This window comes from Pteronotus mesoamericanus, unplaced genomic scaffold (assembly GCF_021234165.1).
Source record: "Pteronotus mesoamericanus isolate MK-2021 breed Mesoamerican mustached bat unplaced genomic scaffold, CSHL_Meso_final scaffold_582, whole genome shotgun sequence".
Classification (NCBI taxonomy): Eukaryota; Metazoa; Chordata; class Mammalia; order Chiroptera; family Mormoopidae; genus Pteronotus; species Pteronotus mesoamericanus.
In genome coordinates this window covers 6,300,782-6,317,844 of record NW_026555323.1, presented here as the reverse complement: position 1 = coordinate 6,317,844, position 17,063 = coordinate 6,300,782, and the positions used below count along the sequence as shown (strand labels likewise).

The 17,063-nt window shown below is 54.7% G+C and overlaps 1 protein-coding gene across 3 annotated transcripts; it reads left to right on the top strand.

The window, feature by feature from the left end:
- The first annotated feature begins 4,289 nt into the window (after positions 1 to 4,289).
- Positions 4,290 to 16,848, top strand: NR2F2 (nuclear receptor subfamily 2 group F member 2). 3 transcript variants are annotated; one of them, XM_054561950.1, is made up of 3 exons: positions 4,290 to 4,350; positions 12,104 to 12,631; positions 15,332 to 16,848. In XM_054561950.1, the coding sequence occupies exons 1-3, from the start codon at positions 4,308 to 4,310 to the stop codon at positions 15,604 to 15,606; spliced, it is 846 nt and encodes a 281-aa protein (XP_054417925.1). In that variant the 5' UTR covers positions 4,290 to 4,307; the 3' UTR covers positions 15,607 to 16,848. The 3 variants fall into 3 exon arrangements, with proteins under 3 accessions (XP_054417925.1, XP_054417924.1, XP_054417926.1); XM_054561949.1 differs by lacking the exon at positions 4,290 to 4,350 and adding an exon at positions 9,319 to 10,501; XM_054561951.1 differs by lacking the exon at positions 4,290 to 4,350 and adding an exon at positions 10,566 to 10,575.
- The last annotated feature ends 215 nt before the right edge of the window (positions 16,849 to 17,063 follow it).

The window sequence follows — 17,063 nt, the reverse complement described above, 5'->3', positions numbered from 1 at the left end:
TGTAGCTAGGAGAAAGTTCGAGGATGCTGCGGGTCTCGGTGAGGGTTGGGGGGTTAAACGCGTTTGGGCCACAGTGTTTTCCTGCCGAAGGCTGCCCAGAAAGACCGCGAGGTGGAGGAACCTTCCAGTGTCCCCGGCCGGGCCTGCGATCCACTCCCGTGGCCACCTGGCCGCTGCCGCGCACGGCGTGCAGCCTGAGGCTCCCAAACCCTCGGCCCGCCGCGGCCCGCGCAGCCCCCGGCCGGCCGGTGCGGGCTCCCTGCCCCTCGGTGCGCCCTAGCGTCGCCCGTCGAGGAGAGAGGGACACAGGCCTGCGCCCCGGGGCTCTGGCGGCGGTCGGGCCGCCCCTTTCGAAGCCCGCTCCCCCCTCTCGGCCTCGCCAAATCCCTGAAAGCCCCGGCCTACTTCGTCACCCCGGGGGCTTCTAATCACGCGGTATCGATTTCCCTAACTCTTTTCATCCAGTTGAAGACACATCTTAAAACACTCCAGGCCGGAGTGTGCTCTGGGCTTTATCCACACTAATAAAATGATTTACCCTTCTCTCTGCGCTCTCCGCACAGAGGAAAATCGTTCGAGCCCCGGCTATTTGTGTGTGATCAGTAAATATTTAGTGCGGTGACATCCTCAGCTAGGCGTCGGATCGATTCGGGGCCCACCGGGAGGTGCGCACGGTCCGGGCGGGGCCGCGCCGGGCCCGCCGAGGGGGCTCCTCCCGCCCTCGCCGCTGGCCGCTGATTTACGGCCTCCGCAGCACCAGCCAAGGGGGGGGGGGGGCGCGAAAGCGCGCCTGGAAAATTGGCTTTTCAACCTTTTTACTTTTGACATTCAGCCACTTCCCCAGGCTCTAATTCTCGCCCCTGCTCCCCCCATCCCGCCCCCGACCCAGGGCGTCCTGTGCGCCCCGCGCGCCCTCGGTGCAGCAGCGCGCTGCGCCCTCGCCCCCGCGGCCCGGGGACCACCTATCACAGCCCTGCGCCGAGACGCGAGGAGGCCCAGGCCCCTGCTCCGGGGGTCGCCGCCTTCGGGCCAGATGCACTCCGCCCGCCCACACTTCAGAGGGCGGAGAGGGGGTGGAGGAGCCGTGAGCCGCCTTCGCCGAACGCGGAGCTCCTCTGCTCGCTACCTTGCCGCCGGCCCTCGTCTTTCCCCCACTTGCGCGGCTGGGCCTCGACGCCCCTCGGACCGATGGCGTCGGGCGGGAACTTCACTTTCCTCGCCGAGAGCCTTCCGCTTGCTTAGAAGCAAAAAAAGCTCTCGCCTGGGGGTGTTAGAAGGGGGCCTCCTACCCTGAGCTTGGTTTCCAGGGGGCTGCGGCCGCGACGGTGGCAGGGTCTGTACCCCTCCGGCCCTCCCGGCCTCCCGCGGGTGCACACCCTTTCCTTAGAGCAGGGCCGCGCCCTGAACGCGGACACCGAGCAGAGGGCCCGACCCGGGGCGGGGCGCAGCTCGCCCTGGCCACCCCCCACGGGCCCCGCCACCTGGGACCGCTACGTCGTCCGGGCAGGAGGGTGAGAGCGATACGAACCTCCTGGGCTCCCCCGCTCTTCTTCAGCCAGAGACGCGGGCCTTGGGGGCGCCAACACTGCCACCCACCTGTGAGCGGGCCTGCTCCCCTGTCACCTGAGGCCCGGGCCTCTGCGGCTCCCCGGGGCCCAGGGAAGAAGGTGAGCGACCTCGCGGGGTCCACTCACCCCTTCCCGACGCTGGCGCCCTCTCCTTTGTCTTACGCGTGATTTTCTAAGCCGCCTTATCTGCAGACTATATCTTTATACTAATGCATACTTAATTGGCCCGTCTTGACTGTCCACATAAAACAATTTAATTAGGGTGCTTTCTTGCTTTGGAGAGCAAGGGGGGAAAAAATCTGCCCAGTGCTCCTTGTAGTTAGCACCAACACAGGCAGAAAATGTAGCACAAGTTTTTGGTTGAAAGAGCGCCTCGGTGCCCATTGAAGGGCGTTGATCCGAAAAGACAGAAAGGACAAGTAAAATCGATTTGAAGCGACCCTCTCTGTCCTTTTCACACCATTCAGAAACTCCATTCCTCCTAAGACAAAGACCAGCGCCTTGGGAATTCTCAGGGGAAAAGAGGACTCCAGTCCCACGAGCGGAGGGCACTTTTTAAAAATCCTCCATGTTGCACTTTAACGTCGCTCCCCGTGCTGTGCCCCCCAGGGTAGGTTTCCCAGGCACCCCCTCCGCAGCGCCAGGCTGGGTGGCTGGCGACCCCCCTTACTCCTCCCTGCGCGCGGCCTTCCGGCCAGACCAGCCCTTTAGGGTTAGTGCGGCCCTCACCTTTGACCCCCGGGATCGCAGTGGCCGCCAGAGGGTGCGGGGCTGCCCCTCAGGCCGAAGGGGCAGAGAACACAAAGCCAACGTACATCTACTCCTCTGCTCCCAGCCCAGGGAAGCCAGTTCTGGTTCCGCCCGCCTGCACCCCCTTACCCAGGAAAACCACCTCCGCCCTCAACTTTATGTTCTTCTCTTTGCAATGAACTGCCCCGGCCACCTCGCGAGGAGGGGGCGGGAGTTGTCAGGGCCGCACGTCGCTGGGCCGCCGTGAGTTGTCCTCCATTAGGAACCCGAACGCCAGGTTATCCGACAGGCGCCCGGGCTGGGGAAGGCGGTCATCGATCAGACCTGGCCGGGAAGGGAGGAGGGAGCAGCGCGGAGGGGCGGGGAGCGGAGAGGCTGGGCTGCGATCACCTTCACCTGCCCGGCGCCCGGCCCCCCTGTCCCGCTCTCCCTCGACCTTCTGCTGGGGTTCAAGGGGGCGGGGGCGGAAAGGAGGGGGCGCCCCCCGGTTACACAAGCGGCCTCCTTCTCGGCGAGAATGAGTTCACCGCCTCTCCCAGGAGCCTCGCCATCCGTCCCCTCGGCAGAACTGATGAGACAAACCGCAAGGAAAAACTTCTGTAGCCCATATTTATGGTATTAATGAATAGTTAAAAAAAGATTTACACTTCTTATGATCAATATTCTGAGTTATTTCCCTCAAAGTATATAATTACAGTGTCTTCCGAGTTTTCATCATTGTTTTTGAGGTGGCAAAACCATTTGTAATTTTCATTAGCCAGTAAACATGTAATTAACATTCAGCACTGTGTTTAACTTAATTCCTGTTTAAGACAAGGACAAGAAGCAGCCGAAGAGCTTTAGTTCCATTTGTCAAGTCTGACATACATCTTACCATACAGTTTCCTAAAATAAAAGATCCGTGTTTCCCCATTATTCTTCTCTTAAAACAAAACAAAAAATCCATTAGTTAAAACTGTATTAAACGGCGAGAAGCAACATACTTTATTCTCATTTTCTCTGGTGACTGGAGTCCTGCTGCCTTTATTCATTTTGGGAAGGTGGGGGCAGGGAGAAGGTAAATTAAGCATTCATTATCTGATGACAGGAAATGGGGAACCCCTCCCCCCAAAAGGAACAGGTTTCCTCTTTAGGAAAGTTCTAGAATGGGGACTGGGAATGGGGGGGCCACCCAAGCCTGCAGGGGAGAGGGGGGGAAAACCACTTGGGGGAACTTGAGGGAAAAAGTAGAAAAATGAGAATTCCAACGGATTCCTAGGAAAAACGTTGCCCTTCCATTTCAAGTTCTATCTTTGATCCCGGGTGAGGGCGAGCCCGCCTGCCTCGCTGCTGCTTTTTCCCCCTCCTCTCCCACCTCTGCTTTTTTCCCCAACTTGCTTCAGGATTAGCCTCCATCCCTCTCGCCCCCAAACAGTGGGATCTGGCTGTGCCTCGGGTCGCCTTGCCTCGCAGCATCGCCTCCCGTTCTGGGGCTGAGGCTGCCTCCAGCCTCCGACTAAACTCATTAAGTTGGGAGATTTTTTTCCATTGGACGGGTGTTTTTAAAGTCTCGTCTTTCCAGCCCCAAACAAGGTGTAACAACGCACTCTTCCTTCTAAGGAATGAGATGAGAGACAAGGATCACTCCAGACATCTCCTACCTACGGTTTGGGGGTTTTTTTTCTTAAAGGCGAGGCTTGCATTCCTCAGCAGCTATGTTGAAGCGCCCTGAAACCTCCTCTCTCTAAAGTTAGCGTGCAGTGTTTTCCCAGGCTGAGAGCGCCAGTTACATGGGAAAGCACTTCCTTCAGGTGGAAGATCTCTCCCTTCACCTTTCCTCTGGTTCCCTGCAGGCTACAGCCTACTTTTTATCAGTTTGCACAATCGCTTAGATAAACACGGAGGAAGAGAGTCTCTTTAATTATCAAAGACACATCTTTTCAGGGGTCCAACAAAGCGCTTATTTCACCCGCCAAACTAAAGGAGAGTTATTCCAGTTTTAGAAGGAAGATGCAAGCGATTTGGGACCTTGAACAAGGCAAATATGGTTTTGGTATGTTTGCTTACAGTATTTTTTTTTTCTCCTCTCTCTCTCTCTCTGTCCTCTCTCCTTTCCCACTTTGCTCCTTGTGCTGTGTGGGGTTGGGGGGTGACTTGGGTTTTTTCAGAAAATCGGGTTGCTAACGTGTATGAAATGCCTAGAACTGTGGTTTAAGGGGTGCAGGGAAGGGGGGACCGTGGATTCAATGCATTGCCATATTTTATTACATGTGTGTGGTGGAGGAGGGGAGAGGGGGAAAATACAATTGCGAAGCTGCCAAAATATGATTAAACCGGAGCGTATAGCCTGCCTCCCCTCTCCTCGCCCTGTCTGCTCAAACTCTGCCTCCGGGAGAGCCAACTGCAAGCCAGTCCTCTTAAGCGTGTTTTTCCCAGCAAGAGATGACTCGGTTTTCTAGCAAAGGAGCTGCTAGGCTCGCACCAAGTATCAGCATTTACTGTTCGATTGGCCGCGGAGCTGCATTTTGCAACCTTGTGCAAGTGACAGCCAGCGAGGCAGGGAGGGAGGCGAGCGGCGCCCGGCGCCTCGGCCGCGGCTGCGGCGCGGGGAGGCGAGCGCTCGGCTAAGCTAGGAGGACAATCGCGACGGAGAAGGGTACTCACCATCCGGCGGGGTGGTGGAGCCGGCGTGCGGATTTCAGGCAAACGTTTACCTTTTTGCTGTCTATTGCAACCGCGGCGGGCTGACTTAAGGAGCAATTCTGGGCTCTGTCCAGAACGTTCAAGGAACGGGTCCTCATTTTTAAAAAGCCAGCGAGAGAGACGACAGAGACAGAGAAAGAAAGAGAGAGGAGGGGGTGAGAGGGACGCACATAAACCCAGTTCAGGGGGGAAAAAAAAAATCATCACCTCTCCGCCAGTGACTCGGGAAACGCAAGAGGTGGCGCGATCCGGGTCCGGTCCAACCGAGCCAGGGCCAATTAATTTTAAATCCTGGGGAATTATTCAGACTCAAACGTACAGAAGTTTCATTCTCCTGTGCCTACGTGAACCTAAAGTCGTTTCCCTTTAAGAGCTCCTTTTCTTTTAAAGTTGAATTTTAGACAGGGAGGACTCTTACACTAGGGGGCAGACAGATACTGTACTTGCTCCAATCTTAAGCAATTTTTTCCCTCCCAGCATATGCTCTGATTTAACACTGTAAATTTTTCAGAGGACCCAACTCTGACAGCCCCTGGTGATTTTCAAAGTACCACAAGCCAGTGGTTAAAAATTGCATTGACTTGGAAGTTCAGAGGGATACAATGGAAGGCTCTTGCCCTATTCATGGAGCTCCAGTGTGGTGGAAGGGAAAAACACACACACGGACTAGATTGAGGGAAAGGAGGAATTCAATGAATCCTGGTGGACGGAACTGGTTTCTCCTGAGTTCAGAGTTACACTCGGCATTTGCTGGGGTCTGTATTCATGTCGTGACTTAACCTGTGAAGAATTACAGCCGTCAGGCCGCGTTCTGTCATGAAATCATATTCCTGGGTGGGTTTTCTTGGCTTTTCTTTGGGGTCCCCGAGTAAGACAAATGTTTTTCCAACTTTCTCCGGCCACATCAAAGCTTGCCATCCTTCTCTGTAAAAATAAATTTACATCTGCAATAAAAGCCTGGGCTGAATTTTTTTTTAATGGTACCAATATATTGATATTTATCGGTTCATCTGAGAGCTGTTTTCTTTAAGGGACATGAGCATCTTTCAATAAGACATTTTCAAATATTTTCCTTTCTCTTTTTCCCCCTCTCGGTCTGCAGTCCTAGGTAGTAAAATTAACTGCGATGAATGCTTGCTGTGTGCTCCTTAATAGCATCTGCATAGCTCTGAGTGCATCCCAAAATACAGAGTGGAACACTTCTGACTTCATGGCAAGCCTGTGGTCACGAGCCTAGCAGACTCCAGTTTAGTTGGAGGTGGTTGGGAAATTCTTCATTTTAAATCTGAGGCCAGCAAAGCAGACTTCCAATACCAAACAGCTCTAAGTGTTCCCACTGCCTATCTGTAAAAGGTGATCTTGCTATGGAAATGTCTGCCCAAGAGGCAAAATGAAGATTTCCCTAAAATCAATTATTCCATCTTCTATTAAATGGAGGTGGGAATGCCCTTCACATCTCTTATTTCAGCCCCAGCCCCACCAATCTCTGCTGAGTTGGCCCCTAATCTACTGACATTTATAGCATTGGGCAATTTCTCGAGTCACAGAGGTTGAAAGGGGGGAAAATATCCTCCCCTGGAATAATTTCTTTTCCATGCTTCTTGTTCTTTTTAGGAGAAAGTTATTTTGTGCCTCTCATCAACCTGAAATTCTCAGCCTGGCTTTGCTCTGTGGCAGTCTCGTTACACACCAGGTTTATGATAATTCAGTGTCCACTATAGGTTTGGGGTGTTTGGTTTTTTTTACAACTTTCAAATAATCCCAGCACCTGCAGCTTTCGTGAAATGTGTGATTTCAGCGGAGAAAAGGCGAGAGCTAAGAAGGTTTCAGAAATGAAGCGGAAAGAGGATTTTTTTTTTTCCTTCGCTAAAAAACTAGCGCTTATCTGCCTATATCTCCACTTGGCCCCTACCTTGTATTCTGCCTGGGTACGTTCAGGGTATTGAATGAAAAAAAAAAAAATGCAATCTACGCATGTCAATTTTATGTGTGGTTTATTTTCCTTAAAAAAGTCTTCAGCTCCTTGAATTTTCTGAACTATCAAGGATGCTTTCTTGTGGTTGTTCATTACTATTTATACATGTTCACGTCTCCTGCAGCTCGGCATATCTTGTGTAAAATATTTTAATTGTTCATAAACCTGCTTGGCTTACCAATTTACAGGGGGGTTTTGGTGCAAAGTGTGTATGATGGAGTCAGTTTTCTTCTGTGAATATGGAATCATCATAATCCACTAACGTCCTAATCACACACAGAGGTTACTGCATTCGAATAGAGTGTGTTGGGGGGGGGCAGCAAATTCTAGATGTTTGATGTTTAAAAACCAACGCCCTGGAATTTAGAGACACAGCCTAACCGTCTGGATGATTCTAGCCCATTGAGCAGAATGGCAGAGACTCTGAAGTTGGTCTGATTGTGGTGGATTTCTTCTTGGGGTAGAATATGGCTGGCGTGTGGTTCTCGTGAGTTGCACTGGTATTATTCCCAATTTGGGGCAGAATCTCTGAATGTGTTTAAATGACCATATGAATGCTTTAAGGAAATTTGAGGAACAATGAAGTCCGTGCTCAACTGTTCTATGACCTAGAAGCATAGTCGCTGAAGTCTTTGTCTGTGTACATTGACAAATGTGCGCCTCATACATGTGCGTTTACATGTGTGTGCAGGGGGTATGCACAGGGGCGGCAGGGAGGCTGCCCCTGCTTGCCCATCAGCTCGCCCCTCTCACCGTGACTGGGTGTGTGGCAGGATGTTGGCTTTTGAGTTAGCCAAAACCAACGAGAGAGGATAAAGTTAAGGAAATTTTATTTTAATTGCGTCATGACAATGAGATGAAGTCTATTTCTGCTTCTCAACATCCGAGATGCTTTATTTGAGCAATTAAAATGTCAGGCCACATACCTGTGAAATGTTAACCCTACATGGAAAAGACAGACTCTGAACGGCTTTTTCCCTCTTAATTTAAAAAAAAAAAAAAAAGGCACCAAACCAAGAAAGTGATCAGAATTGACTAAAAGAAGGGTCTACCATCTACTGGATTTGGCCAAATCTTTCGTTTGGAAATTGCTCGCAAGGTCGGTTCGCCGCAGCTTCCCACCCCCCACCCACTACCCCTCTAAAGGAAACCGGGGGACTTTTCTCTTTCTCTGGCACCGCGGGTACAAAGATGCGCCGGGAGTCCCGGGTGGTGCGCGAGCGGCGGATTTCGTGGCTTCGCCAAGTTGCGAGAGGCAAAGTCCTCGATTCCATCCAAAGCCTCTCGCGGAGCCTTTAAGAGGCGTTTTGTGTGCGCGCCGCGCTCCTCTCCCCGCTGGGGCGGAAACCTCGGGTGCGGGGCGCGGGATGCGCAGAGCGCGGGAGCCGCGCGCCCAGGGCCGCCCCGGGCCGATCCCCCGCTCGGCGGCCGCGGGGACACGGCCGCCCCCTCCCTGTCCCCCCGCGCCCCCCGCGCGCCCCGAGCCGCGGCCGCGACGACGCTCGCGCTAGGACCGAGATGAGCCCGCGGCCGCCATGGCGGGGCCGCCGCGCTCCGGCCAATGACGGCGAGGGGGCGGCGCGCGCGCGCCTGGCCAGGCCAACCCCGGCTGCTGCCTTATAAGGCGCGCCGTCGCCATGGCAACGTGCGCTAAGTTGCAGCAGTCGTGTCAAAGTTCACTATATAGAGAGCTCAGTGAGCTGATCGCGGAGAAGCCACTTCTGCCAGCCCCGGCGCCTATAAATCGCATTCCCTCCCGCGCCCCCCTTTTTAGCATATTTGATCACTTTGATTCTCTGTTCTTTTCTCTCCGCGGTGTGTGTGTGCGTGCGCGCGTGTGTTTTCTTCTCCTCCTCCTCCTCTCCCCGAGTTGCCTCCTTTCTCCGGGTGCCGTGCTGCCTTTTTTTCCCTCTTTCATTCTTTCTCTCCGTCTTTTTCTCCCCGCTCTGCGCACGAAGGATGTGCTTCTAGGTGGTGATCTGCCCTCCTCTCCCTCTTTTATCATTTCTCCCCCGCCGCCGGCGAGTTGACTCTTTCCCTATGTGTGTGAGGCGGCGGCGGCAGCAGCAGCAGCAGCGGCTCCGGCGGCGGCAGCAGCGGCAGCAGCGGCTTCAGCGGCGGCGGCGGCGCTAGACGCGGCGGCTCCGGGCCCGACCCGGCGGCTTCGGCGGCGGCGGCGGCGGCTCCGGCTCCGGCTCCGGCGGCGGCGGCCCGGGCGGCCCGCAGGGATCGTCGAGCGGCCTCCATCCGGCGCAAGCGGGCGGCGGCGGCCGGAGCGAGCCAGGCGCGCGCCGGGCGCCCAGGGCAGGCGGCGCCGGCGGCCCAGCGCCAGGACGACGCCGCGCAGCGCCCGACGCGGACCACTTTCATGCTGATTCCCCCGGACCCGGGCAGCGCTCCGGCCACTCCGCGGGCCGCCGGCCTCCGCCCCGGCCTGCCTGGCTCTCTGGGCGCGCCCGCGACCGGCGCCTCCGCTCTCCTAGTCCTCCTGATTTCGATGGCTTTCCTGAATGGCTGACTGTGGGCTGCCCTGGACTTGGCCCCCGGACAGTCGCCTCTCCTTCTCTTCCTCCTCCTTTTCCTCCTCCTCCTCCAACTCCTCGGCACACCAGCTCTGAGAGCGAGAGAGTGAACGAGAGAGGGAGGGAGAGAGTGAGAGCGAGCGAGATCTTTGGAGAGATTTTTTTTTTTTTTTTTTTTGCCTCCTACTTCTGTCTTGAAGCCAGACAATCGGCTTGCAGCTCTCCCTCCCCTCCCTCTCTCTCCACGTTCTGCTCCCACTCGCTCTCCCCCGGCCCTTCCCCGCCCCTCCCGGCGAAAAGCCCCCCGAAACCAACAAAGCTGAGCCGAGGGACACAAACAAAACAAACACACCGGGCCAGACAAGCCATCGACAAAACTTTGCAAAAGCAGAAACAAAAAAGGAAAAACTAACCAACCTCAACCAGCCAGCCCCCGAGCCACCCGGGGCGCCCTCCCGCGCCCTCTCGCACCCTCGCACACACAAAAGGCGGCGCACCGGAGCCCGCGACCCGGGAGCCGCCGCCGCCCGCAGCCAGGGGAGCAGGAAGTCCGGACGAGGCCCCCATAGATATGGCAATGGTAGTCAGCACGTGGCGCGACCCCCAGGACGAGGTGCCCGGCTCGCAGGGCAGCCAGGCCTCGCAGGCGCCGCCGGTGCCCGGCCCACCGCCCGGCGCCCCGCACACGCCTCAGACGCCCGGCCAAGGGGGCCCTGCCAGCACACCGGCCCAGACGGCGGCCGGCGGCCAGGGCGGCCCAGGCGGCGACAAGCAGCAGCAGCAGCAGCACATTGAGTGCGTGGTGTGCGGGGACAAGTCGAGCGGCAAGCACTACGGCCAGTTCACGTGCGAGGGCTGCAAGAGCTTCTTCAAGCGCAGCGTGCGGAGGAACCTGAGCTACACGTGCCGCGCCAACCGGAACTGTCCCATCGACCAGCACCACCGCAACCAGTGCCAGTACTGTCGCCTCAAAAAGTGCCTCAAAGTGGGCATGAGACGGGAAGGTATCGGCCTCTCATTTCTCCCCCCCTCGCCTGGGGTCCCGGGGCCCTGGGTGCGTTTGGCTAGCCTGCTCTGGGTAAGGACCCCGGAGCCCCTGGCTCTGCTCTTCCGTGGCAGCTCGGAGGGGGTTGCTACTAGAAGCAAGTTCTGCACTGGAACCCAGACCCCCCAGATCCGCATGCTCTGGCCGACTGATCTCCCCCTCCACTCTCTCTTTGGGCCGGTTTCATGTTCTTTGCGTGGATTGCGAGTCCATTCCAGTTCGCCTTTCTGCAAGGGCCGGGGTGGCGTTTGCTCTTGTTGTTGTTTAAAGCCTGGTTTACTTCTCTCTCTCCCTCTCTCCCCCCTCTCAGTTTCTCTCTCTCCTGGTTTTCCCTGCATGTTCAACATCTGTCCCTCCTCCCCACCTCTCCCCAGCCCCCACCCTCTCCAAAAAAAAAAAAAAAAAACAAAACCAACCTGAGATTGTACTTTTGTACAGGAGGTTCAAATTACAAATGGCAATTTTATGCACTTCGCCGTATTAACGCTACCGCCCGGGCTGCGCTCATGTGACCCTCCGTGGATTAACATTCTGCTAAAAAAAAAAAAAATCCTGTGTTTTCCTTTTTCCTTTCACTTTTGAGAGGAGGAGAGCGCGATGGGGAGTAGGGCAAGGGTGGGCGAGGGCCCTCGGCGGCTGCTTTCGCTCTGCGCGAGTTGGGTCTTTGTGATAGAAAATTCGCCGAGCACCGCGAGCCGGGCTCGGCCAATGGCGCGCGGGGCGCGGGCTCCGGGTTTGCGCGAGCGAGCGCCGGGGTTTCTTTGTGTCTCCGGGAGAGCCGAGCTCCCCGTCCGGCGGCAGATAACAGCCCCAGCCCGAGCCTCGCCGGCTCTGCCCGGCCCTCCCGGGCCCTCCGCGGGCTGCGCCGGCCGCTGGCTCCCCGGCGCTGCCCGGCTTCCTCTCGCCGCGGCCCGCCTCTCTCTCTCCGCCCTCTCCCTCTGCCTTCCTTTCTCCGAGCACACTGATCGGGCTGCCGCCAGACCTCGGCCATCCGCTCGTTTCTCCCCGGGAGTCCCCCGCCGGACTGGGGCTGGGGCCTGGGTCACGGCTGGGGCTGCAGGGTTTGGGGGAGAGGCGTTCCGGCGCGGCCACAGACCGTCTGGGGTGAACCCTGGTGCCTTTTGCAAAAGCGTCTCTCCCTCCCCACCCCCCCAGACTCGCCCCTCCCGCTCCCTCTCCTCCAATCAATAAGAAATATCAGCTGTTTAGCAGTAGAGAAGAAAGATGCCCCCACAAGGCTCCATCCCGCCCACCGCGCCGGGGACCCCGAGGCACAGCGGCCAACGCTGGGCGCTCGGCGGCCCAGCCCCGAGCGGGCCTGGGAGGCAAGTGTGCTGCTGTGGCCGCCGGAGCCGGCCTGGGTGGTGGCTGGCGAGGGCCGCTGCTTCCCGGCGGCTGCGGGGCTGTGGCCCAGGCGCGCTGGTCGGAGGGGCAGGCCTGCCTGTTCTGGCGCGGTGCGGGGTCTGGGTCAGGTGGGGGTCGGGCTGGGTCAGGCCCTGCCAGGGGCGCTGGGGACCGAGGCTGGTCATTAACCAAGGAGTGTCTTCTCTCCTCCCCACAGCGGTACAGAGAGGCAGGATGCCGCCCACCCAGCCGACCCACGGGCAGTTTGCGCTGACCAACGGGGACCCCCTCAACTGCCACTCGTACCTGTCCGGATATATTTCTCTGTTGCTGCGCGCCGAGCCCTACCCCACGTCGCGCTTCGGCAGCCAGTGCATGCAGCCCAACAACATCATGGGCATCGAGAACATTTGCGAACTGGCCGCGCGGATGCTCTTCAGCGCCGTCGAGTGGGCCCGGAACATCCCCTTCTTCCCTGACCTGCAGATCACCGACCAGGTGGCCCTGCTTCGCCTCACCTGGAGCGAGCTGTTCGTGCTGAACGCCGCGCAGTGCTCCATGCCCCTCCACGTCGCCCCGCTCCTGGCCGCCGCCGGCCTCCACGCCTCGCCCATGTCTGCCGACCGGGTGGTCGCCTTTATGGACCACATACGGATCTTCCAAGAGCAAGTGGAGAAGCTCAAGGCCCTGCACGTTGACTCCGCTGAGTACAGCTGCCTCAAGGCCATAGTCCTGTTCACCTCAGGTAGGAAGGAGCCTTGCCTTCCCGTGCCCAAGGGTCCTCGCCCGGAGTTAGGGCCCAGGGGGCTCGCAGTCCCCAGAGCGCGCCCAGCGTCCCCCCTTGAGAGGCCACAGTGTTGAGTGCAACTTGGATGAGAACTTTGAGTAGCTGCTGTTGGCCTCGCCAGGCCTGTCTGGGAGAGGAGAGGAAGGCTGGGCTGCAGGAAGGATGCTTCGGGCGCAGACCCTCCAAGTGGGCCAAGAGGGTGCCTCGCGGGCCAGGCCCGCCGCCCTCCTGCCGGGCTGGGCTGTGTGCTTCTGCCGCCCTCCCTGAGCCCCCACCCTGGGCCGGCGCAGCCTGTGGGAGCCTGTCTGCCCTTGGGTCCTCTCCATCACCCTGGCTTAGCCTCCAGGACGTGCCCCTGGGCGCTGGGGCAGCCCTGGCATCCTCTCGCAGGGGGAAGTTTGCCTGTTAACTGAATAGGAGTTGGAGCTGCAGGCAAATCCAACCGGAGGGCACCAGTCTTGAAAACCATATTCTTATTAAAACACTGTGCACAGCCATGAGAGGGAAGGAAGCCGCCGGGAAGGGGCAAGAGGAAGAAAGAGACCGTCATAACTCTTCAGACTGTCTACAGGGGGTTGAAGCCTCTGGCCTCTTGCTTCCCCGGCCCAGGCAAACACTTAAGGCAATTTTCAAACAACCCAAAGTGCCTGCCAACTTGGGCTGGATGTGAATGTTGCCCGAGATATCAAACTATCATGGACTGTATTATGAAACCTAATTAGTTTGCATGTAGTTGAACCTGTGTGAGTAATAGATCTAATATTAATTAACCCTTGAGGCCAAATGATTTTGGGAAGTATCTGGCTTCCCCTCGGGGCCACACCTGAGCCTGTGGGGCCCCCCCCCTCAGGCTGAGTTCAGCCTGGCCCAGGTGGGTAGGAGTCACCCCTCCACCTTCGGGTTCTAAGGTGTCATCTGATCCCTTTGTCAAGGCTGAGAGGGAAAAGGGGTTCCCAATTCAGCATGCCAACCATGTGCATGTGGGTAGGGCTTGGAAGCCAGGCACCCACTCACTTTGCAGCTTGAAACCAGGACACTGGGAGAGAGCTTTACGGTTCACGTGGCAGACAAAAAGCTCCACGCTCTCTTCCTTATTGTTTGAAGGCGACCTGGGGACCCAAGTCATCCGCTGAATCTCTTGCAGCTTCTGAGCCTTTTATGTGTTGCTGCTTCTTACACCCAAGCCCCTCACGGCATGGTGCAGCTCGCCCCAAACCCTGCCTTCCAGAGTCCTTCGGTGGTCAGTGGCCGGGCCGTGGCAGGGCAGCGCTGTATGCACAGGCTGGAGTCTGGCTTGTTTTTCTCGAGGGACCTGTCATAACTGGAGCGTTTGCCTGACGCAGACATCCGTCCGTCCAGGCAGCGTGGTCCCCTACCTCACAGCCACCTCAGCTGGGTCCCGCCACCCCAGGCCCAGCCCAGCTTCCCAGACTGTGGGGGCGGGTGGCTGGTCATTCCTTGATATCATTGTTCGCTCTTAGCCTTCCCCTTGGTCTTTCAAGGAAAGAGGGGCCTCATACTGTCCTAGCAGTTTAATTTATGGCTATTTGTAAAATGCAGAGACCCGCGTGGGGGATGTGAATCACCCCACCCTGAGATAAAGGGTCCCCTTATCTGATCCAGAGGGCGAGGAGTCTCGGCGGAAAGATCTTTTAATCCCTGTCCAAAGACACCTATGCAGCCTGTGGACACTGCGGTGCCCTGGAGGACCCCATGACAAGATGGCATGTGTGTCCTGGTTCCCGGGGTGGAGGTGGTGGCGGCTGTCTTCGAAGCCCCGTTTTAAGATGCACAGTGTGTGTGTGTGTGTTAGCCCCAGTCTTGTCTGGGGAGTCCCCAAAGGTCAGGTCCCAACCTGCGCTGCCTTCCCTGAGAAGCCTCTCATCTCAAAGGCTCGTATTGTGTTTTTCCCCAGAAAAAGAAAAGTGTTTTCCTGAAGATAAGAGGGAAGGGGGGGGCATTCTTCTTGGAGGGACCTGGGTTTAAAAAAATAAATAAATAAAGGGGGTAGGGGTAGGAGAAAAAGGGAGAGAGAAGAAAGGAGGGAAAGAAACAGCTCAAATGAACAGAGAGATCACAGTTTGCATGGCTGCTCTTCAATAGGCTAAACTGACAAGATCAGTTTTAAAGGGCCACTTAAATCAGTTTCAAAGACTGGAGAAAAATGAGTCGCCCTCTTTGGGGACAATCTGAGGCTGGGTCGTGGACGCCATTCCTCGGTGCTGGGCCAGGTTGTTGCCCCCCTCCCCACTATATAATTATAAGCCTAACTATTATTTACAGAGGAGGAGGGGGAGGAGCATTGGCACTTTTGGTTTCTTCTGTTTGTCTTTCTGTTTACTGACTGGAGCTAGATTTCACCCAATGCACTTTGCTTGGGCCTCCCAGTAACCAAGCCTGGGGACTGGCACAGGGAAAGCCTGTGGCAGCACAGAGCTGTGTGTAATTTCTCAGCAAACACCCCAGGACCCTCTCCCGCTCTCCCCAGCCCCCGACCCCCCACCCCCCAAGTTTTCAGTCCTGGGCATTTCCTCCAACTCCGCTTGGGGCAGTTCCACCAAGCACTGTACACACACCTCATGTGACCCCTTTCAGACCTCTTCATCTGATGACTGGATTCTTATTCTTATTCTTTTTCTTTTTTAAACTTTCTTCCAGATGCCTGTGGTCTCTCTGATGTAGCCCATGTGGAAAGCTTGCAGGAAAAGTCCCAGTGTGCTTTGGAAGAATACGTTAGGAGCCAGTACCCCAACCAACCAACGCGGTTCGGGAAGCTTTTGCTTCGCCTCCCTTCCCTGCGCACCGTCTCTTCCTCAGTCATAGAGCAATTGTTTTTCGTCCGTTTGGTAGGTAAAACCCCCATCGAAACCCTCATCCGGGATATGTTACTGTCCGGCAGCAGTTTTAACTGGCCGTATATGGCAATTCAATAAAAAATAAAAAATAAAATCAAAATAAGAAGGGGGAGTGAAACAGAGAGAAAGAAAAGGCAAAAGACTGGTTTGTTTGCTTAAATTCCTTCTGTTAAGAAAGGATATAAAAGGATGTTACAAGTTTGCTAAAAGAAGAGAGGGGAAGAATTTAATGGACTGTGAATTTCCAAAAAAATAAAAAGACTGTCAAATGAACTTTTACAGAATGCATTAAAAAAAAAAAAAAACAACTCCTGTGTTGGTCAGAACAACTTGCTACTTATCATTTTTTTTTTTTGTATAAAAAGGAAATTAGTCTTTTTCTTTTTTTTTTTTGGTAAATTTCTGAAAAATATTGCTAAAAGTGCATTTAAGGAGATTGGGAGAAAATTAGCAGAATGGAGAAAGTAAGTCTTTTTTTTTTTTCCAAATTATTAATTGTCCTGTGTCTATGTACCTCTAGTTGTTCTTTTTGTACTTTCCTGGTTCCAAACCAGTTTATTCTGTGGTTCTATAATAAGTTTTGATATAATCTTGGCTTCTTAAAAACTGTGTATCCTTAAAATATATGTTCTGCAAGAATTAAAACTGAGTCCATGAAAATATCATAGGAAGACATAAAACTTTAAAAGGCAACTCAGAAATGATGGAAACGCACTTATAGGTGGTGATCAAAAATTTTAGGTGAATTTGAGCACTCTTAATTTGAGAACCAGAGGAACCACGTGCAACATTTAACTCCCCTTACCCTGCCCCCCCAAAAGACACCAAGACAAACCTAGCTTTTTAAAAATATTTTAAGAAAGAGAATGAACTGTGGAATTTATTGGCAGCCCAGGAATGTGTCCAAGACACATGCTGAGGTTTTGAATAAAAAGTGAACTTTTGTAATTTGAATCGGGTCCCGCTTAGTTCTTGAATTGTTATGAAAATCCTCTATCTGTTTGTATATTTGCAAACCCTTTGTATTATAATTGTTGATATTCCCTTTTTAAAAAATACCATTGAAATCAGCATGACAAAATAACACTGTTGGCACTTATAGGTAATGTGATTGATTCAGTATCTTAGAGTTTACAGTTTGTGTTTTAAAAAAAACTGAAGGTTTTTTTTTTTTAAGTGCAACATTTCTGTATACTGTAAAAGTTATAATAACTGAACTGTTTGGTCGAGTCTTTGTGTGTTATATTCCAAGGAAAATTTGAAAGTATTCAGAAATTAAAATATTATTTGATATCTGAAACCTGTTTGGCTGTCCCCACTCACTGTTACCGTACCGGGGAGAGCCCCCTGTGAGTTCTCGCTGAGTAGAGCTGGGAGGTCCCTCTATTTCTGATCCGCAGTCAGTTTGTTCAAAAGTGAACTAGTGTTATTTGCCTGCTTAATTTGGATGTGTGTGTTGGGGGGGGCGGGGAAGCTGAAGTTAATGGTTTATCTCTGGTTTAGGAAGTTCCATACTGATATAGTAAACCACCTCC

Excerpts from the sequence above, each read along its gene's own strand:
- NR2F2 (XM_054561949.1), top strand. The coding sequence starts at position 10,069 with ATGGCAATGGTAGTCAGCACGTGGCGCGACCCCCAGGACGAGGTGCCC. Across the intron at positions 10,502-12,103 it reads AGTGGGCATGAGACGGGAAG|CGGTACAGAGAGGCAGGATG; the intron begins GTATCGGCCTCT and ends TCCTCCCCACAG. Across the intron at positions 12,632-15,331 it reads CATAGTCCTGTTCACCTCAG|ATGCCTGTGGTCTCTCTGAT; the intron begins GTAGGAAGGAGC and ends ACTTTCTTCCAG.